The sequence below is a fragment of the Corella eumyota genome, chromosome 7, assembly GCF_963082875.1.
Source record: "Corella eumyota chromosome 7, kaCorEumy4.1, whole genome shotgun sequence".
Taxonomy (NCBI): domain Eukaryota; kingdom Metazoa; phylum Chordata; class Ascidiacea; order Phlebobranchia; family Corellidae; genus Corella; species Corella eumyota.
The window spans coordinates 7,718,207-7,740,197 of record NC_137496.1 but is presented as its reverse complement, the minus strand read 5'-3'; the positions used below and the strand labels follow the sequence as shown (position 1 = coordinate 7,740,197).

At 28.3% G+C, this 21,991-nt stretch overlaps 1 protein-coding gene across 1 annotated transcript; it reads right to left on the bottom strand.

The window, feature by feature from the left end:
• Nucleotides 1-666: 666 nt before the first annotated feature.
• On the bottom strand, nucleotides 667-21,356 carry LOC145759173 (protein mono-ADP-ribosyltransferase PARP14-like). The gene is made up of 42 exons (XM_082572936.1): nucleotides 21,061-21,356; nucleotides 20,754-20,915; nucleotides 20,483-20,591; nucleotides 20,354-20,423; nucleotides 20,106-20,196; nucleotides 19,921-19,995; nucleotides 19,735-19,834; nucleotides 19,580-19,655; nucleotides 19,348-19,429; nucleotides 19,207-19,275; nucleotides 14,009-14,117; nucleotides 13,630-13,778; nucleotides 13,329-13,435; nucleotides 12,917-13,052; nucleotides 12,642-12,700; nucleotides 12,352-12,526; nucleotides 11,969-12,097; nucleotides 11,647-11,837; nucleotides 10,739-10,947; nucleotides 10,469-10,600; nucleotides 10,171-10,324; nucleotides 9,887-10,022; nucleotides 9,392-9,597; nucleotides 8,985-9,231; nucleotides 8,593-8,792; nucleotides 7,645-7,840; nucleotides 7,438-7,567; nucleotides 6,893-7,103; nucleotides 6,599-6,751; nucleotides 6,362-6,442; nucleotides 6,121-6,222; nucleotides 5,716-6,060; nucleotides 5,465-5,621; nucleotides 4,918-5,166; nucleotides 4,530-4,703; nucleotides 4,195-4,343; nucleotides 3,914-4,065; nucleotides 3,557-3,752; nucleotides 2,948-3,098; nucleotides 2,523-2,656; nucleotides 2,118-2,292; nucleotides 667-1,967 (listed from the first exon to the last, which is right to left on the bottom strand). Exons 1-42 carry the CDS (start codon nucleotides 21,254-21,256, stop codon nucleotides 1,693-1,695), a joined length of 6,399 nt encoding a protein of 2,132 aa, XP_082429062.1. The 5' UTR covers nucleotides 21,257-21,356; the 3' UTR covers nucleotides 667-1,692.
• Between the last annotated feature and the right edge of the window lie 635 nt (nucleotides 21,357-21,991).

Here is a 21,991-nt window from a genome sequence, read left to right as displayed (position 1 = left end):
TAATATTATTGGTTATTAGGCTAAATGATAATAGGTTTTAACTTACAGAGTACAGTTATCAACATGGAATATTCACAGTTAATATAATAAAACACGCTTAAACTAAACACTAAAGAATTACACACACGTACAAACAAGCCAAGGTGCCAAAACTGATAAGATTAAAAAAGTGAGGAAATGTGCCTGTAACATATTGCCTAAAAAAAACTTGCTAAAAAATATAAAGTTTTGTATTAACAGTTTATATTTGTTACAAAATTTATAAATTTTAAAGTGTTTTATTATTTAGGAAGAATATATTGAACAACCGGCTCTTGTGTAACAAATCGCTGTCAAATATTTTATGTAATTCACTATTTTTTTACCCCCATGTTGTATTTCTGTACTATATCTAAATGTTTAAACGGTTGGAAACGTATTATAATATGTAATTTATTTTTCGTTATACAAGTAACTTTTTGTGTCGGGGTGCAATCAAACCTGTATGCGAGCGTGTTTAAATATCAGACCATTGCGTAAGGCAACCAAAGACTAGTTAATCTTCTGCAAAAGGTAAAGTTAAAAGATTACAATGTAATAACGAAACTTTTCTTGCAAGTTACGACGGTTATCGCAAAAATAAAAACTATTTCTGCTATTACCACTTAAAACGGTAAAAAACATTCCTTTAAACTATTATTTTTATTTCTATTAGGCTTGCTTATATACAATGAAGCATACAATACACATATATCAAACATAAAGTTTAAATAACAAAAGCGTAAATAAGTAATTAATTAAATAAATAATCCTCTTTCAATGGTTTTTTAAAGTACTTAATTATTCATGTAACAAAAGTTGATGCAAAGCAACTATTATTTTATATTTATTAATCAAAATATACTTTACATCATGAGTGTTATAAACATACCAAATTCTTTGTTTACATGTATGAAAGTTTTTTTCTAAAATTGCAATATTTAAAACATTACAATTAACAACTACAAAACAATTGGCTCACCATTTCAAAACCCTAATCTAAATAAAATGACAAAATTAAAATCAAAATAAAACATGATAAATACACATACCATAACTGCACTTGTGCTTAGCCAAAAATGAAAAAAAATAAAACAAATGTTATTAACGGGCATTGACAAAGAAACTTTACCGATCATGATTAGGTTTAGGGCAATTTATGTCATACAATAAAAAAACAACTGCATTAGGTTGATTACAAAACTACTGGTAATGATTTAACAGCAACATTAATTTAACATAGGCTATATATTTTCAAGAACTTACAAGCCAAAGTTTATTCCTAAATTAAAATCTTTAAAACAATGTTAAGCATTTTAACGTTAATTATTATTCCAGAAATTAGTGACTGTACACTAAAAAAAATATATTTTTATGTCAACAAACAAAAGAAAGAATTTGAAAAAAAGAACATGACTATTGAAATATAAATTTTACAATTAGGCTACCATACCTTAAAGTTATGTGCTATAAGCTATAATAATATCAACTAAAGAGCCGTAAATCTAAAATCACTATTCGTACAAAATAAAAACAACATTAGTTCAACGATTGAAAAAAAATTTATAAAATTAGGAAAATCAAATATTTATATACAAACAACCTACATAAAGATTAAATATTGTTCACACAATCAAAAAAAAAACAAGAAAGGGTTTTTGTTTTATAGAAAGCTTAGCAGTATTTTATTAGGTACTTGGGGTAGACACTGGCATCTTTAAACACCACATACATAGATGGACCGTTGACATTATTAACAACACTATCAAATGCATGACCAGTTGCTTGGTTAGTTGGTGCTACGGAAAATGATGAATTGCCCCGACAATATTCCCCAGTAACTACGTCAGCTAAAAACATAAAACGATGACCTTGTGCATTGGGTTGCGTATAACCATGCGAATATTTGGCAGTTGTTGCAAAATACACGCCTCTTCCATAAGCAGTTGCTAAATAATAATAATCGGATATCATAAATTAAAACCAAGTGCAGAAATATTAAACAAAGAATTAAACTAAAAGTGTTAAAATTTCTAAAACAATCTTGTGTTTGAACAAATTAAATTCAACCTTTTTTAAGTTTTAAGCAACAAGCATACCATGTTTTCCAGCGTAACCTCTGTCAAACCCATCACGACTAACATTAGCACACACACTATGACAAGTTCCGTGAAACAATTCCCGAGAAACTTGTCGTTGCCCACCACGTGATTCGATTTTCTTTTTTTGAGCACGATATTGTTTATACAGGGTCGGGTTTTGCAATCGCTCAAGCTTTATCAGTTATAATAAGATAATTTAACTAAAACGGTTTATCATAGCACTATTTTAAATTGTATCAATTTAATTCATTTTTCGTTAACGACAGGCTTATGGACATATATTGTATTAGGTTGCGGCTAAAACCAAAAAATTGTCTCCTATTAACTAAATGCTATGACAGGTATACTAAAATACCGAAAACTATACAAAAATAGTTTTTTTATATACAAAAAAATACTTACACTAAATATTGTAGAAAAAGGGAGGCCAGCTGCAATAAACTGTTGTGTAACATTATTGTATTCAGTGAATGATGGTTGTACTACGACTTGCTTGAAAGGTTGACCAGCGATGTTTTCCCAGGTCGAAGGCAGATCTTTGTAACAAAAAAATCATTATGTTTTTGATAACAACTTTTAATTAACACAAAGTTTAATAAACATTTAACGAGCTATAAAATGAAAAGGCTATTAATAAATTCGGGCTGTTAGTAAGAGTAAGGTTATTAAATTATAAAACGATTTTTGCGTATGTTTTTTTTTCAATTAAACAGTTGTTTGGTATTGACTAACCTAATTTAACATAATCATTTTATTTTCTAGTTACTAGACTAAATCAAGGTTAATAGAAGAAACTTAATCGAAAAAAAAATAACAATATCTTATACCATCTTTATTTCCTTCCTTGATTGTTCTACGAATTTCGTTTGTTGATCCAGATAATAAACAAGTTTCAGTCATTGCACTATAATCAAAACTATATTTCTTCATTTGATTATGTACAAATATGAAAAGAACAACCCCACCGCTAGAATTTATCTAACAACATACTAAACATTAGACATGTTCTTTCTATAAACTAAAGTTTGTTGTTCCTGACAGATTTGGTGATAAGGTTGACGAACAAAAAAAGCATGCCTTTTTCTCTTTATTTCTTTTGTCCCGCTTTTAGCAGTAAAGTTACCCCAATAATGTTATGGTTTCTTGAAACCTTGCATCACTTTGTTTATCACTATTGTATTTTATTACAAAAAAAATCATTTTTACCAGCGACAACTTGAGGTGGTAAAAATATTGACTTTACAACATGGAGTTCTGGGTTTATCAACAATTATTGTTATGCTGTAGCTACCCTTTAAATTATATGAACATTAGCAAACGTAAAACCAACTGGAAAATTACCAAGCAATCATAATTTATATTGTCCCAAACTGTTAAATTCGATTTGAGACTTGGCCGGGATAACAAATAATAATACACACAAAATTATAATTTACCTTGTACTGGTTTTCTAACAACAGATTTGTTTTAATATGATACGGATTAAATTTTCCATGAGAATCGGTGTACTCCCATGTCACGTAATTTGCTAAGGAAGTTGCTTCTTTAAGTTCATGCATTATCAAATGAATCTTGGTTAAAACATCCATAACATTTTGCATTAACCCAGAAATTATCAGTTCCGGTATTCCACTAATAAAATTATAATAAAAATCAATAAAAAATGTATATTTTATTATAGCCAATTTTGTACCATCGTGTGGCTTCGAAATAAACTTTACTACAAATAGTACAGCTTAGGTAGATAGCAAGTTACACTAAGGTATTAAATATAGAAATAAAATATAAAATACGAGTTTCTCGATCTCTGTATTGTAACATCAAATTCTTTTTGCAAAACTGAAATTTCCATCTCTCCCTCAAAATCCAGTTTATCAAGCAACTTATCTGCAATTTTTTTCTCCGTACTTATATCTTTAATGTGTTGGGAAATATTTGACCATGTCTACAAATATTATGAGCAGTTATAACTTAATTTATAGACTCAAAATGTTTAGGTATATTTAATATTTAAACAAAAACCAATTTAAAAATCATTTTAATTAAATTTTATTTTATACAAAACCATTCTTGCCTCTGTTATTGAAGCTTTATCTTTACAGCACAAATAAACTTGGGTTTCTTCAACGTTTACGGTTTCCCCAACTTTTAAAAACCGAGCTTTCTTGTCTTGATTAAAAGCTTTTTTGTTAACCTCAGGAAAGTACTGCGCTGTCTTTTTGCCTAAGTTTATTATTATAGTAATTTTAAAATGTTTATTTTTTACAAAAAATACGTGAAAATTTAGTAAAAAGTGTATGTTATTATATTTTTACCATAAATTTGACAAAAAATAAGTTTCATAGCATAAAGAACTATTTTTTAAAGTGAAGTCTAGTTTAAATATATAATTTTGATACAATTTTATACTTATGTTTTGCTTGTTTATTGTCCCAATAATTCCATTTTTAAAGGTTTGAATCATTTGAGGTTGAAAAATAACAACATTTATGTTTCTTAGATTCGATGGTTTATTTTTAGCAAACTTTGTAATGGATTTTCCAATAGTTTTTGCAACTAATAAAGTGTCTAATCCAAGTTGCCCTTAAAATAAAAAAAGTCAATTAACAAATTTATTATTGAATTTCTTTAAAATATAGTGCTATCATATTAATTAGGTTATATAGAGATCTTTATTATACTTTTTGGATTATAAATAAAGTTTTTAAATGCAGCTCTAACAGTAGTTACACAAATAGATGTTAAAGGTGAGATTTCGTACAAACAAAACCGTTTTTTAAAAACTATAACAATTTACCAGTTCCCACTGCTGGCATAGCTAAAGTCTGGGCATTTAAAGAATCAGCAACAGCAAAGACCTTGTCTAAAACACCATTTATGGCAATCACGTCATTAGAAGAGACCATGTGAATTATATTTTTACAACTCATATTACCACCACTTGTTACACGATAGTACATGGTCTGGGATTGTGGGTTGTTAAGACATTCGCTAACCACAGCATTTCCAGCTTTTTTCGCTATTGCGCTGGATACACCCCCACCCTCTTATAAAAAAAATTAATTTAATTTTTTTATATACTTATACCAAGTTTATTTTTTTTGCATCCACTAAAAAATTCAACAAATGCTAAGAGATTATTTATGTTTAGCTGAAATTAAAAATCTTGTTTCCTTTAATTAGGCAAATTGCTTTTTAAAACAATAACTCAATAAATTTAAGTAACTGCCACAAAACCAGTAAGCTTATAAGGTAACAAAACTTAAGACATCTTAATACCTAGATTGTTAATATCAAAATCTACATCTTTAAAAAATATTGAGAAAAGCTTTTTAACTACATACGTGCAATATCAAACTTGTCAGAAGTCGCATTCAAAACAACATCAGCATTAACAGATGTAATATCTCCCTGTTGAATATTAATATTAACTTGTCCAATTTTGGCAGAGCTGTCTGTCACATTCACTGCTGGAGCTGATTTAGAATTAAAGTTTTGAAACTAAAAAAATCACATTCATTTTGATCCAATAAATAAATAAATAATTAATTTGATTAAAACTACATAAGTTTTGTAGTTTGTTTATAAATATTACCTGAACAGAGGGTGCATTGGCAGGAAACACAACAATATTTAAAGTCTTTAAATGCATGGTTTCGTAATTCTCCACAATTTGTTTTGTGGTTTTTATAACCTCATTAATTGGATAATTAAATCCACCAGCACCAAGACAGGGGAAAGAGATTGACGAATATTTTGCATCTTCAGCCATTTGGATGCAAGTTTGAATAGCAGTGGACAGAACATGCATAGAACCCGGCCCATTGTAATTATTTATCAACACATGATATACTTTTTGGCAATGCAACCCATAACCGCTTGTTTCATAAACCTGACCAGCTTGTAAGTTTGATCTTTGAGCTATTTGCTGACACTTAGCCTATGCAAAAATAATTATTTTAGTAATTGAACTTTGCGAATTTACTTAAACTTTACTTACCACCAGTTTTGAGCCAGCCTTTTTTACCAAAGCTTTTGAAATGGCAGAACCTTGTGCATGGTGAAAACTTTGTGGAGAAGTTGATGTTACAATAACATCACTCTAAAACACAAAAATAATCTATTTTTATAAATTTTTAAATCGATTACACCAAACAGTTAATTTTACCTTTATTCCTTTTAACTTTAAATCAATTTTTTCAAAAAAGTTACACCACAAAATTTAATATTCAAAATGTTACTGTTTCTGTTGTAATATCTCCGATTATAATTTTAACACAATTGTCCACAGAAGAAGAGGATGATTCAGGTTTTTCAGAAAACTTACCAAATAAAATATTTTTAACTTTAGTACTAAATATTTAATTTTTTATACACAATGAAAAAAATTAAAAAAAAATGTTTATACACAGTGAAAAAAATTAAAAAAAAAAAGTTTATTTTAAACTTTTTGTTTTATAACGTAGACATTTGCTTACATAATTAATAACTTTATCAACAAGTCCTGGCTTCTTATTAAAATTTGATTGGTTTGATGAAGAGGCAGAAGTAGAAGAACTTGGTTGTTGTTTTTTAACATAATCTTCAAATATCTTTAAATGACCATTTGTAGAAAACTCCACAAAGTTAACCTGAACAATATTATTAAAGTTTATCAAGATATTTTAGTTTTATCTTTTTTAAACAAAAATTATTGCTTAACATTAGTTTATTTTTGATTTTAAAAGATTTTAGGATACATAGGTTGTAATTCAAAATGTAATATAATTTACCTGAGTAATGCATGAGTTTTGTCCAATTAAATACTCACACACAGTTGACACGATAATTTTTATACAATGTAATGGTTGGCCTCCAAATACACCACAACTTATAGCAGGGAAAGCAATTGATTGACATTTGTTTATTTCTGCCTCATGTAAAGATGCTATCACACATCCCTTTAAAAGGTGAGAGCAAATGTGTTCATTTCTACTACCCCACCTAGTTTAATTATTAGGGGTTCAGTTGTATATATAATGCAAGTATTATTAAATTTTACCAATAGACAAACCTTAAAAAGTTTTTAAATGACAAAGCCTTTAAAAAAATTTAGAAACAAAATATTTAACTTGTTTTAAGAAAATAAATGTTTTTTTACATTCAAAAAAGAAAAAAAATTTAAGTTGCAGTACCAACAAAATTGTTTATTAAATCTCTTATTGGTACCATGCTAAAAGTTAAAAAAAGATGTGTTAAAAAATACCATAATTAATACAATTTGTTATTATCGTTTGTTTTTATAGATAAATAATTTGGTAACTAAAAAGGTTTTTACCTTGGTCCAACTGCATGAATAATTATTTTACATGGAAGATTTCCACCTGGAGTGCTTATGGCATTTCCTTCTGCAAGTTTTCCATTTTTCTTCTTCCACTTATTCATTATATCTTGAATGCTGTTACCTCCTTGATATATTAATAAGTTAAACAATATTTACCAACAGAATTCTTACAACAAGTGTAAACAATAAAAATAAACCAACCACTTTTTAAAATACTCCCAGAAACACCAGCAAAGCGTAGTTCAAGATCTTCATTTGATGCATTTACAATTGCATCACAATTGTGTTGAGTAATGTCTCCTTTCACAACTTGAAGAGTCAAATTAGATACTTTAACATTTAATGTTACTAGGTTGTTTAAACTGGATGCCTTGGATAATACTTGGTCTTGAAATTTCTTAAAATACAATATTTGTTAAGAATAGTTTGTATTACACAACAGGGAACGAAATAACGGGTCGCTATTCGCTAAAAGCGAATCGTTTATTAAAATCAGCGAATCGTTTTTTACAAGTATATTAGAAATAGCGAATCAACTAAAAAAGGTTCAGGCGATAATAAAACTTTCGTGTATATTTGTGTATTGTTACAATCTATTTTAAACCGGTTTCACACTAATTTAATTACATCAACATAATCCTGCGTAAATATAGGTTACTATAGGGCATTTAATAACAATAATTTTCCATGTTTTGCAATGCGTAAATTTCGCTCCCGAGTTCGTTTAGTTGTTGCGCAATTTTTTAAATACATACCACAGCTTTAAAGTAATCAAAAATGTCTCGTTTTTCATGCGAAATATTCTTAACGATTGTTTAACAAAACGTTACATTTTAAAAATGCCACGCAACGCGTCAAGTGTTACAAAAAAACGAAGATTATGACTTGAACCTAATAATTGCTCTAAAAATGCGACCTCATTTTTAGCGAATCGTTTTTTAACTGTTAATTCGTACCCTGCACAAAGCGTGTAATATAATTTTAAGTTAACAAGTGCTTTATTACAAAAATAATTGATACACGAATCAAATTATTGCTTCAAGTATGTTATTGTTTTTTAACATTTTAAATATTTTACTCATAAAAGTTTTGTCTTTCCACTTAATTTGAGCAACAAAATTTGTTTTATTTTTCATTTAAAATACTTACAGGTCCAGACTTAAATTTTTTAGATTGCCAATCCTTGTACTCATCACTACCAACAAGTATTACACAGGAATTAATTTTCCTCTGTGTAGTAAGGAAATTTTCCCCCTTTTCCCCAAAAAAATATTTTGGCATTCCTGGATCCTTGATTGTGTGTGTAGAAACTGCTAAAGAATCTACTTGTTTCTTTAACCATTTTTCAGCTACATAGAAAAACAGAAATAAAAAATAATTTAAATTAAGAAAAGAATGGTTTATTAAAAAAAGTATTTTGCGTTTACTAGTGTTTACAATATGCTGTTATTTTTAGATAAAATCAGTAAATGTTACATTTTTTTTGTCAAAAATTTGTCTAAAATTTTTTTTGTGAATTCAAATAAATATATTTGAATTACCTTCATCAACCTTAATTGGCATGCCTATAAGTTTTATTCCTTTGGTTAAAGAGGAGATTTCCCAATCAATTTCATTTAAGCAACAATCTCTTTCAATACAAAATTCTTTAAAGTAAAGAGCTGCTGTATATGACATGGTTACATCTCTTTTTAAAATGTTGTGCTTTTCAAAATGACTGCGAATTGTTTCCAAATCTTTATTAATGTAAGGTACTTGTCCAACAATAATAACAGAAGATTTGCCTTTCTAAGCAAATAAATAAATATTATTTTTTATTACCTATTATATTGTTACTATGGCATTTCGCTAATTGCTATTAAATTGCTTGTTAAAATATGGTCTTAACGTTTATAAGGCTTAGATAAAAAAAATAATAAAATTTTTTTTTTCTTAATAATTTTTTCACATCTAGCATAATGTGACTAAATCCCGAAGTACAAATTTGCTGGTGTAGTTTTTCCCATTCTGGCATTTGTATCATTTGATTAAAATTTGGCCCAAGAGCCAGAACCTCTTTTATTACCAACTCATTTAAAATTGTTTCTGCTTTGCAAGCTATTGGATATGCAAATGCAAAAAAGCATGGTTCTCCCGACAGCAATTGCAATGATGCTTAAAAACAATGTTACGAAAGGATTGAGATTAAATTAATTTTACAAAGAAATCCCAATTTAAGCATATTTTTAATAATTTGTATAAATATATAAATCAAAAAAGACCTTTTTTTAGAGGTAATTAATTGTTTAGTTTAACTTATTGACAAATAAGATTTCTAAAAATTTTAAACCAACTAATTTTATAATACATTAATCTGATGCTTAAAAAAGATCAGAAAATAGGAAGCTAATGTTTGGAAACAGCCCTTAAAAAAGGATATACTGAAATTTAGAATAACTCTAACCTCTTATGTTTTCCTTTTTTAAGCTAGTTTGTAAAACTGTTGCAGTTGAGTTTGCTGTCATTTTTCCTTGTAAAGCTTCTTGCAAATACTCAATTTGCTCTGTTTCCATAAAGTTTAATTGAAAATGGGTTATTTCCTTTAAAATATAAACAAAATAATTTGCTTACCAAATAACACCGGAATAATCAAATAGACCAAAAGAGGTTTTGTGCATTTGTTAAGTTTTGGGTTATTGGACTTTGTTTAGAACTTGATTTAATTTAAAAGCAAAAACAAAACATTACCTGTAAGTATTTGGTCATTTCTGCTTCAAAATCTCTGACCTTGCTTTTAGCTCCCTTGACAACAGCCTGGCGAGTATTAATTTCAACTTTTAACTCAATTACTTTTTTGTATTTTGCAGCCAGTTCCTCAAATATACCACACTCGACCAGTTTTCTAAAATAAAACAAAAAATAACTTCAAATTTTGTAAAAATGTTGCTTAGGCAAGGGTATTTGTTTCACCTATAAATTGTTTCACCTATAAAAAAATATAGTTTACAACTAATTGTAAATATTTTATCTTAAAAGAAAAACAAACCGGAATGTATCTTCAGAAAAGTTTCTCTTATCATCTTGTATATCACAATAAAGCTTGAAAAAGATTTTAATTGCATGAACTTCTAATTTTCTTCCTGTGATTGTTACACTTGCTTGTTTTGTAAAATTCCATCTAGTATGAAATTTTTAATAAAATCTTCTATAAAATCATGACCTAATTATGACTAAATAAAATTACTAAATAAAAATATTTTTATATTAATTTTTCATGCAAAAATATTAAAGAGTTAGCCACAACCAATTCACCTACCTAACAAAGGCATCATGAATAACATTCTGCTTAACTGCAACTTTTATAAACTCATCATCTTTTTTCCACAAGTTTGATGCTCGCATTTCATCTAATCTTTCCTTGTTAAGTTCTACCATATCAACAGTAAACTGGGAAAAGTAATTGTGTAATATTTCTTTACACTTGGTCTCAAATCTGTCCTGCGTATACTTTTGTCCTAACAATTTCTGTAGAAAAAATTGAATTTATAAAAATTTGTTATTATTTACACTTTGAAATTTTGTAACAATTTTAGGTAAATATAAGTGTAATGTAAGAAATGCCTAAACTGAAAACCAACGAAATCTTAGGGTGGTGAGCAATTACACACTTTGTTAGGCTATGAAATAATTTGTTAAATAAAATTTAAACCAAAACGTAAAAAAAACTAGAGTTATAAAATTTAAATAGTTTTTTATTAGGATATATTAACTGGTTTAATAAATTGTAAAATGCTATGGGCCGACAATCAGAAACCCAATATTTTTTGGCACTCAAGTGAAATTCTAGATAATGTTATAATAACACACATAAGGATGTGTAAGCTTTAGCAATTTTATCTAACAAAGCAATAAATACATTTTTTTTTAAATTAGTAAATTAGGTAGCCAGTCCATTTGTACTCAAACAAAGAGAATACTAAAGTTTGCTAACAAGAGTTTTTTTACAATAAAGATGACCATGTTACGCCAGAAACCTCAAAATTTTTTATTTAGAAAAGTTTTAAATTAAAATTATTTACTAAACACAACACTAAATTTAATAGATTCAAATACAATTTTGTATTTAAAACATAGAAAAATACTAATAATCTATTTTAGGGCGTATAGATTTTTGTCGATCAGTTCTACAAAGGATAAACATGACATTACTAAAATTTAACTTACGTTAGATGAAATTGGAGTCAGTTTTAACACATAATGAGGGCTTTTTCTTTTGCTGTCCTTATCTACAGCATCAAAGTCTGCCAAATCCTTAAGTTTTAATTTTAATTCAACCCTTATTTCTGAGATCCCAATAATAAAGTGAATTATATCTTGCTGACATGTTGGTGTGTGTTGAAATGGAATAATAGAGCCTTAAAAAAAATTATTTAAAAGCATGTTTTATATAAATTTGTTTAAATATCCTAAATTCTACAGCCAACATTAAAATAAAAATAACATAATGAATGTATACATATTTAACTTAAATAAAACAAATTGTTACGTTTTGGTTTCTTATCATTATCTGTTTGAATGGAAAAGTCATCAGAAAAATCAGGATAATGTAAGGAAACAGTAACCCTCTTCTTTCTAAATCTTAAAGTTTTGCAACTTTTAACAACTCGCTCAGCAACTACAAAAACAAAATAAAGATGTAGTATAAGAAAAAATATTTTACCAATCACCTTTTTTACGTTATAAACTATATTTCAAATAATGATATACTCAAATCCCTATAAATGGCATCAAAAGTATAAAAACATTCAAGTTAGGTTGTTGAAAAAACTTCTATGGTAAATATATTAAAAAAACTAAATCTAATATTGTATTTTAAACAGAGCCAACTTCAAGAATTAAAATAATATTTATATTATAAATAAACCTTACCTTTATAATCAGCAAAAACAACCATTGCATTATTATCGGAGGCCTGATAAACAACTAATGTGACCTCTCCACCATTAGTTTTCTTGCTTTTAAAAGTGAGTTTAATTTCATCCGAGGTAACTCCATTTGGAATGTTTTCAACTTTAATGCAATCAGTATGGCATATTCGAAAAACCTAATTTTAAAAACAACAAAATTGTTAACAAGTTTAAACAGGTCAAACAAAATTAAGAAATATTTAAAATTAAAACAATATTATTAAAAACAAAAATGTAAAATCTAATTATAACCTTAATTGACTTTCCTTCTAACTGATCTCGTTGAGCGATGCGCATAATATTTTTTAAGTCTGCAAATAGAAAAAAATGATTAATTCTAAAAACATACCTTATGTTTAAAATAATTAAAATATTAAAGCACTTATTCAAACAGAACATTTGGAACCATGTGTGTTTGATACATGGTTAGACAGCAAAACGAATAACTATATTTTTATTTAGCACAGAAAAAAACACATTGCTGAAGAATGTTACTATATATTTATTTATCTTCATGAAAGCTTTACCGTAATGATCCTGGTCATATTGAATTAAATATGAATTAGAGGTTCCAAGTTCCTTTATGTCACTAGGAGCACTTTGGCGCTTTTGATCACAGCACTTAAAAAACATCAGCAATGTATGTTGTTCAGCTTCTACACCCTTGAACAAAATTATTGTCACAATATATGTATAAACATTGCAAGAATAAATTTCTTTTATCATGTATTAATTAAAAAATTCTAAATTTAATTACTTTTTAGTAAATTGCCTTGAAATGCGTTAGCCGCAAATCTATAAATTAAAAAAATTACCTAAAATTGCATAATATGCAGTTTTTAAACTACAAACACTTCGTTTTTCTATTTAAATGCATGATCAAAATGCTATATTAAAAATAATTCACATATGGAATGACTTATATAAGTCACAACTTACTTCCGCTACAAATCGATCTTTAAAAACTGACGGAATAGTTTTCTTTAAAACTCGAAACGAAGTTGCATTAATTTCATGATCTTCTTTTAAAACGATTTGATCAGCATCTAAAAAAAAGTTAATGCATCATAATTTTTTTTTTAATTAATTCAGTTGGCAATTTTAAAAATCCTGACTGACAAACACCAGTATACAGTCAATGTTATATATAGAAAAAAAATATGTTCAATAACAAAAAATGTCAATATTTTTCTGAAAAGGTCAATGTTTTAAAAATTAAAAATTTTTTTAAATATTTCACCATTTTTATTCTTGTAAACAATTAAGTATCCATCCAAAATAAGTTTAATATCAACGACTGTACCACCATTTAAATTTTCATTTGATTGAAAATAATTTTGTAAATCATTTACAGAAAGTGTTTGAGATGTTTTTGGCACGAGTACACAGCTATAACAAAAAAACTTATATAATTTATAGAGTATAAAGGGTTTTAAAACAATGTGTCATAATTCCTTTTTTTTTACAAGTACACTAATCATTGGTTTATTACATATTTTAATTTTTAATTAATTTAGTTTAATAATTATAAATATAAAAATAAAGAATAATAGCATATGTAACTATTGCAAATGTATGCAAATTAATAGTTAACCAACTTTATACAAAATACAGCTTACTTTTCAGCAAAGTCAGTAAATAGTGTTTCATTTTCCTTGAGCAAGTCACACCAGGTGGTTGGATTCTTAAAAGTGTTTGGTTTTTGATTTGTAAAACTATCTTCCAAACCTAAAAATAAAAATGTAATATTATATTCTATTCAAAATCTTTATATTTTCTTGAAAATGGCTACTTTTTCTGCACAAGACATGTCCGATATGTTGGCAGCGAGTGATGCTGGGACAGACGATAGCATGTCAGACCTGGTTTACTCCGGTTCCAGTGACAACAACTTGTCATCATCAAGGGATAGTGAGGAAGAAATTTCCTCGCCTATCACACCTTCCCCACGGGGAAGACCCAGAACCCGACGATGGGCTAGAAGAGGGGGATGACTAAGAAGGCCAACACCGAGTCCAGCGGCGAAGAATCCCTTTCCTGCCCCGGCTGATTGGAGTGAAGATCCATCGACTCCAGATGCCGAGTTTACATTTACTCCAACGCCGGGAATAAATATTGATTGCGACGATCCAACTCCAATCAATATTGCAAAGGAGTTTCTCACTGAAGAGTTTTTTCAAATTTTTCAGGATGAAACCAACTTGTATGCCCAGCAAAGAATAACAAAATTAACGCCCGAAGAGAAATTAAAAAAAAAACTATGTGACATCATGGAAGTCGGTCACAACAGACGATATCAAAATTTTTATTGCATTGGTTCAATATATGGGTGTGGTAAAAAAGCCCCATTTACAACATTATTGGAGCAAGCGGGAAATTTATAACAACTCCTTTTGCTCAAAACATATGGCAAGAGATAGATTCCTGGGAATTCTATCCATGTTACACTTCAACAATAATGAACATTTCATACTATTGGGCCAAGATGGCTATGATGCCTTGTTCAAACTTCGGCCAATCGTGAAAGTCTTCTCTGAAGCATTTCACAAAAAATTTATTCCCGACAGGGTACTGAGCTGTGATAAGGCCATGCCCATTCAAAGGCCGAGTCAGGTTCAGGGTTTATAGCCCAATGAAACCCAAGAAGTGGGGGATAAAGATACGTACTTTGTGAATCGAATTCCGGGTACTGTCTTGCATTCCAAGTGGCGACTGGCTTTGAACAGGCCCAAACCCAAGACAAGACCTACCATACAGTAATGAATCTTGTAAATAAATATTTGGGTTTGGGCCATGTCCTTTATACCGACCGGTATTATACTAGCCCCAAACTGTTCAACGAGCTTCTCCTGCACCAAACAAATGCTGTTGGGACCTGCATGGCCAATTGCAAGCAAATGCCAAAACATTTCCTGAGACAAAAGATTAAAAAAGGGTCCACAATTGCATGCAAGAAAGGACAGCTTATTGCCCTCAAATGGTGCGATAAGAAAGAGGTCATCATGCTTGCAACTAAAAGGAGCAGCTCAATGAGTGAAGTTTCAGTGCGGCGGCATGGGGGGCCGGTATTGAAATTGAAACCCACTCTGGTTCAGGACTATAACAACTATATGGCCGGGGTGGATAAAAGCGACCAGACCATGCAATACTATGCATATTCCAGAAAAACCCTTAGATGGTATCGCAAACTATTTTTTCATTTGGTGAATCTTGCATTAGTGAATTTACACAAAGTTTATCAGAAGGCCGTCCATAGTAAAAATAAAAGATACCTTGACTACTTGGTTGAGGTCAATGAGACACTGGTAGAAGAGGCTTCGGCTTCAACGAGCTCTACACAACAGTCCCCCAGTGGCTCAAACACGCTGAGTGGACATCATTTTCTGGAGGCCTCTGAAAAGACAGACGGAAAATCCCGATCACAAAAAAACTGCATTGTTTGCGCTGAGCAAAAAATTCGCAAACGTACAATTTTTAATTGGGATCAATGTTTGAAGAGTTTTTGTGTTCCATGTTTTAAAAAATACCATTTTTTACAAAATTATCTTTAAAATTTAATTGTTTTATTTTTGTTTTACACTTTTTATCTAAAATAAAAAAGTTAACATTTTGATGATTTTTGTCGAATTTGAAGCAAATATTTGACATGGTCTGCACGGTTGCCAGAAGCTTCGGCCGTAAGAAGCTTCGGCCGTAAGAAGCTTCGGCCAGAAGGTTCGACCTGCAAAAAACGCGGGGGGTCGGTGACGAAATTGCCGCGTAAAATGTCAGCTTAAGACCATATTTTACCGATATTTAAAATAAAATTTGACAAAAAGTATAATACATAAAAAAAATTTAATAAGTTGTTGCTTTAAATATATATGTTAGTTTTTAAAATATTTATTTTTTAAATTTTTGTTTCAAAAATGTATTTTTAAAACGGATTAAAGACGGGCGCTTATGGCCTGCATAATTTTTCATCTAACTGCGGGAAGTCCACGACGTAAAGCCCGCGTTTGATGTTAACGTAAGACCGTATTTTATCGAAATTCAAAATAACATTTGACAAAAAGTATAATATACAAAAAAATTTTAATTGGTTGTTACGTTAATAACATACATTAGTTTTTAGAATATTTTTTATTTTTTTAAATTTATGTTTTAAAAACTGATTTTAAAACGGATTAAAGACAAGTGCTTTAGGCCTTCAAAATTTTACGACGAATCGCTCTCGGCCTGCGAAATTTTTCATTAAACTGCGGGGAGTCTGCAACCTAAAGCACGCGTATACTTTTAACGCAGAACCATACTTTACCAATATTCAAAATGAAATTTGGCAAAAAGGACAATAGTTAAAAAAGTTTTTACCTGTTGTTAAGATAAATATGTATGATAATTTTTGAAATATATATATTTTTTTTTCGAAAACGTAATTTTGAAACGCATTAAAGACGGACGCTTTTGAGGTAAAAAATTCGTGCTAGCGTACATCCTATTGATTTTAAACTAATATTATCAATATTTAAAACGAAATTACGAAAAAGTTTAATTATAATTTCAATCCTACTGAAATAAAACGCATTTCTAAAAAATAAAACCATAACAAACACATAAGCATAAAATTTTAGGAAAAAAATAAATTGCTTTAAAACAACTATTTAAAGGATAAACATCATTTTTTTTACGCTTTTGTACTCAATCCACTATATAAAAAATCCAAGTTTATTTAATATACAGCCCAAGATTTAAAATACAAAGCAATATTTACCCCCGATTCAAACTATAGTTTATTATTTACCCCCAGATTCAATTTTTAGTTTATCAGTTAACCCCAGCTATAAACTTTAGTATATTAATAACCAATAGTTTTAAACTTTTATAATTTAGAATAAACTAAAAATTCAGCTTATACCAGCTTTACTTTTTAAAATTGGTGCCAAATAGCAAACCGAAAACTCCTAATTCATTTAAAGTAAAAACAAACAAAAAATCCTAAATTTGTTTAACATTAACCAATATTTAATTTAAAAAAAATTTAATTACTTAACAAAAAACAAACTTTATTTACAAAAAAACAAATTTGTTTTAAAAAAACCTAAAACTTAAAATTAATTTAAAAAAAAAAACCTTATTTACAAATACCAAAATTTGATTTATTAAAAACAATTTTTACGTGTTGAAAACTAATAACCTAAACTAATAACCTGATAATATAAGTTTAAAATCAATTGGATGTACGCTAGCACGAAATTTTGACCTCAAAAGCGTCCGTCTTGCGTTTCAAAATTACGTTTTCGAAAAAAAATTAAAAAAAAAAAATATTCCAAAAATTATCATATATATTTATCTTAACAACAGGTTAAAACGTTTTTAACTATTGTACTTTTTGCCAAATATCATTTTGAATATTGGTAAAATATGGTTCTGCGTTAAAAGTATACGCGTGCTTTACGTTGCAGACTCCCCGCAGTTTAATGAAAAATTTCGCAGGCTGAGAGCGATTCGTCGTAAAATTTTGAAGGCCTAAAGCACTTGTCTTTAATCCGTTTTAAAATTAGTTTTTGAAACATAAATTTAAAAAAAAAATAAATATTCTAAAAACTAACGTATGTTATTAACGTAACAACCAATTAAAATTTTTTTGTATATTATACTTTTTGTCAAATTTTATTTTGAATTTCGATAAAATACGGTCTTACGTTAACATCAAACGCGGGCTTTACGTCGTGGACTTCCCGCAGTTAGATAAAAAATTATGCAGGCCATAAGCGCCCGTCTTTAATCCGTTTTAAAAATACATTTTTGAAACAAAAATTTTAAAAAAAATAAATATTCTAAAAACTAACATATATATTTAAAGTAACAACTTATTAAATTTTTTTTATGTATTATACTTTTTGTCAAATTTTATTTTGAATATCGGTAAAATATGGTCTTAAGCTGACATTTTACGCGGCAATTTCGTCACCGACCCCCCGCGTTTTTTGCAGGCCGAACCTTTTGGCCGAAGCTTCTTACGGCCGAAGCTTCTGGTCCCCGTCTGCACACAAGAATATAAAATTCTGGCTAATTCTTACGGAAATAAACTCTGAATTTAAGTAATGTCTAAATCCATGTTTATTAAGTGGCGTCCGTTCAGCAGAACGAAATTGCCTAACTGTTTTTAAAACGAACATTTGCACTTAATAAAAAGCAGAAATAAATCGTTGGAAAAATAATTTAATACTAGAGAAACGAGGTTAGAGTTCCCATGTGAAAAGAGTTGTTAAATAACCCGCAAATTCGATAAACAAGTTATAGTTAAAAGCATTGAAACTTATTATTTAAATAGGGAGGAAAAATACGCCAAAGCCTGACAGCAAATAAATAACAATTCAATTTCAAATCAACATCAAAAACTGTTTGTTTATAAAATTAAAAGTTAGCTTATGTGGATTTATCCAAAATAAGCTACAGACACAGTGTCAGTTAATTTACTGCTTTTATTCATACCTAAAATGATTAAAATAAAAGACAACCTAAAAATGACGAATTTTGGCAACAAAAAAAAAACTGACAAAAGTAGGTCCTGCTCTAACTTACTTAGCGAAAAAACTACGCGTCTGCATGTTAAAAGGGAAATAACCTTATCTAGAGGGCGCAATATCTTTTTTTAAGATATTGAATGTTAAAATAACTTGAGGACAAGTATTTTTTTTTGGAGTTTGAAAAATCAAAAAATTTTTAATTTAATGCGCTTGCAGAAATTAATAAATAATTACTAAAATCGAGCGCTAAGAGTTTTAAAAAAGTTTAATAAAGAAAAAAATATGCCCAAGCACAATAAACTACCGACCTTTTCTAGCAGAACTGTCATAAGAAGTCCTTTTGTTGCCAAGCAAAATATCCTTTCTTAAGTTTTCAACTGTAAAGCACAAAAAACACATTTTAAAAATTAAACATTCAAAAACAAAACTTTTTTGAAAATAAAATTTACATTCACGTTTATCCCATTGAATTACTATTTTGCTCCCATTTGGCATTTGGTTGCCATGTGCTAAAGCCGCTTTTGCAGATTCCTATAATTTTAAAATCACATGTTTAGTCACAAAAAATAATAGCATTTGTTTTTGAGATTTTTTAAAGTAAAAACAAATAAACATTAGTAAGTTTGTCTCATATAAATAATATATCATTGTTCATCTTAACAAAAAACGAAAATTTCATACATGTTCTTTAAAATAAACTTTTGCAAATGAGAGATTTCTTCTGTCAACACAATCAACCGTTTCCACTTCCCCAAATCTAAAGTTAAGGTTAGTTATGATTAAGCTACAATGATTGTAAACTTTAACACTTTTAAACAAATTAAATTAAAAACTACCTTCCAAAGTGGTTTTTCAGGCCAAAGTAGGTAAAATACCGATGTGGAATATTTCTACAATATATTCCCCGCTGTAATTTGCATATTTCTTCATTTATATCTAACAAATTAAAAATGCAAATTGTACTTTTAAAATAAAGTTGAAATTAAGTACTTAAACTACTTAGGTTCTAATAAAATTGGTACCCCTTGGCTTTGAATCAATATGTTTTGTTGGTGAAAAATAATCTCTTTTATCCTCTTGGATTGGTCCATTTGCAGCTTAGAACAAAAAAACAAGGTTAAAACTATTTAAATTTTTTTTAAGTAGTTATAACAAAAATTTAAATATTTTTACCATTAATATTGATTAAAAATATGAGCATATTAACCTCTTTTATCATCCCATCTAATATTGATGCGAAAATAGTCATAACCATCATCTACAGTTGATCCATAAGATATTGCCTTTTGAGCTGCATTCTAAAATTAAAGTGTAAACATTTTATTTAATTTTTAATTTTTTTTATCAACAAGCTATGATTAATGTATAGTTTAAGCCATGGTAAATGCCTTTAATTTAAACGAAGCCATTAAAAACATCTATTTCATAATTTATTTAAATCATTTTCCCACTTACAGTATCACGATATGAAATCCAAGCACATTTTTGAGTTACATCATAATCTAAATGCGATATTTGTCCAAAACTAAAATTCATTAAAAAATGTAAATACAAATTTGATTCATGCATATTAAATTTAAATACCTTCTAAAATGGTTTAAAAGTGATCTTTCATTTAAAAATTGTTGCGGAAAACCACTACAAACAATATCTTTTTTATGAACTTGTTTTCTAGGTCGAGGAGTTGGCCTATCTACAAATTGCAACATTCAAATTTTTTTTGTGTAACATAAAATTATAATATGATAAAATAAAATTGTTTTTAGGCTGCTTAATACTTTTTAAAATAAATATGAAGGGTATATTTTTTCCCCAAAAAAGTAAAAATCAAGAATAAAAAAAATATAAAATTTACCCAGTTCTTTATTCTGTATTATATTTTTGTTTTGTCCTTTGAATTGAGTTTTTCTTCTATACTGAAGTACAATATCCGGCAACTCCTCACTAATATTAAGAATTGTCACATCTGAACCACACCTGATTTTTATATTTGCCATTTCTATAAATTTATTTGCAGCTATATAAAAAATAAAATATGATCAGTTTAAAGATTAAAAAAATGTCATTTTAGTAAAATATCTTTAAAATTTGCTTGAAAAAAAACACAATTAATTACCCCTTAGTCAAAACAGATAATTAAAAATTTAGTTTTGTTTGGTTACCTTCAAAAGTTTTTAAATATGCTTCAACAACCAATAAATTTGTGTTTTCTTCATTTTTATATTCTTCCCTTTCTCCAATTCTTAAGCAGCCTGGGGTTAAAGCAAACTTTAATTTTTGTAAATGAAAGTCAATAGAAATATTACTAACAAAAATTCTAAAACCATCCTCTAACTGGTCTTGAGTGTCTTCCTCCATTTTAATTCAGTTTAATATACCCATTTTAATTCAGTTTAATATTAAAGTTTTAAATATGTTTTTTTTGGTTTAAAATAGCCTTTTAAACTTTTTATTAAAGCAAAACTAAAACAATAAACAAAGGAATTTTTTTAATTTTGTACCACAAATACTTTAGGTTCCATGAAACCAAGTTTGGTGAAATTACACCCAAATACAATTAGCAAATGTCCAACCTCAAATTTTCGCAAATGTAGCAAATGTCCAACCTCAAATTTTCCCGAAACTTTTTTTAAACTTTTTTAAATAGCCATAATAGCAATAAATAAAAATCAAATTTGTGGGTAGTACAATACAAGATAATAAATCTTAGTAGAAGATTGGAGTCTAATTATAAGTTTAATATTTTCACAATATTATTTTAACCCTAAGCAAAAAAACACTGTAAGACTTGTAAATAAACTGAAAAAAGCTTTTCCTTTCTTTTTAAAAAACACGCGTATTACATTTAAGAAACACACATTTAAAAATATACGCAAAAATTGCCCCTTTATTAATTTACACGTTGCTTATTAGTGGTTTTAGAAGGTTACAATTAAGTAAAAATAGTTAACTCATAAAAAACAAGGCTTCATAAACTGATTTAAAATAATATGCCACACCTATAAACCTTGCCTGAATTTTGTTAAAGATAAAAGGCTTTATCGCTTAGTTATTTTATAGAGAACTGAAAACAAAAATGAATACCAAAGGTAG

Bases quoted from the DNA above. Each gene is read 5' to 3' on its own strand.
- LOC145759173 (XM_082572936.1), bottom strand. From the start codon at position 21,256: ATGGAGGAAGACACTCAAGACCAGTTAGAGGATGGTTTTAGAATTTTT. The intron at 12,527-12,641 runs GTTATAATTAGA...TTTTAAAATTAG, and splicing joins TAGAAGGAAAGTCAATTAAG to GTTTTTCGAATATGCCATAC. The intron at 10,023-10,170 runs GTAATGTTTTGT...TATATTTTAAAG, and splicing joins AAATGACCAAATACTTACAG to GAAATAACCCATTTTCAATT.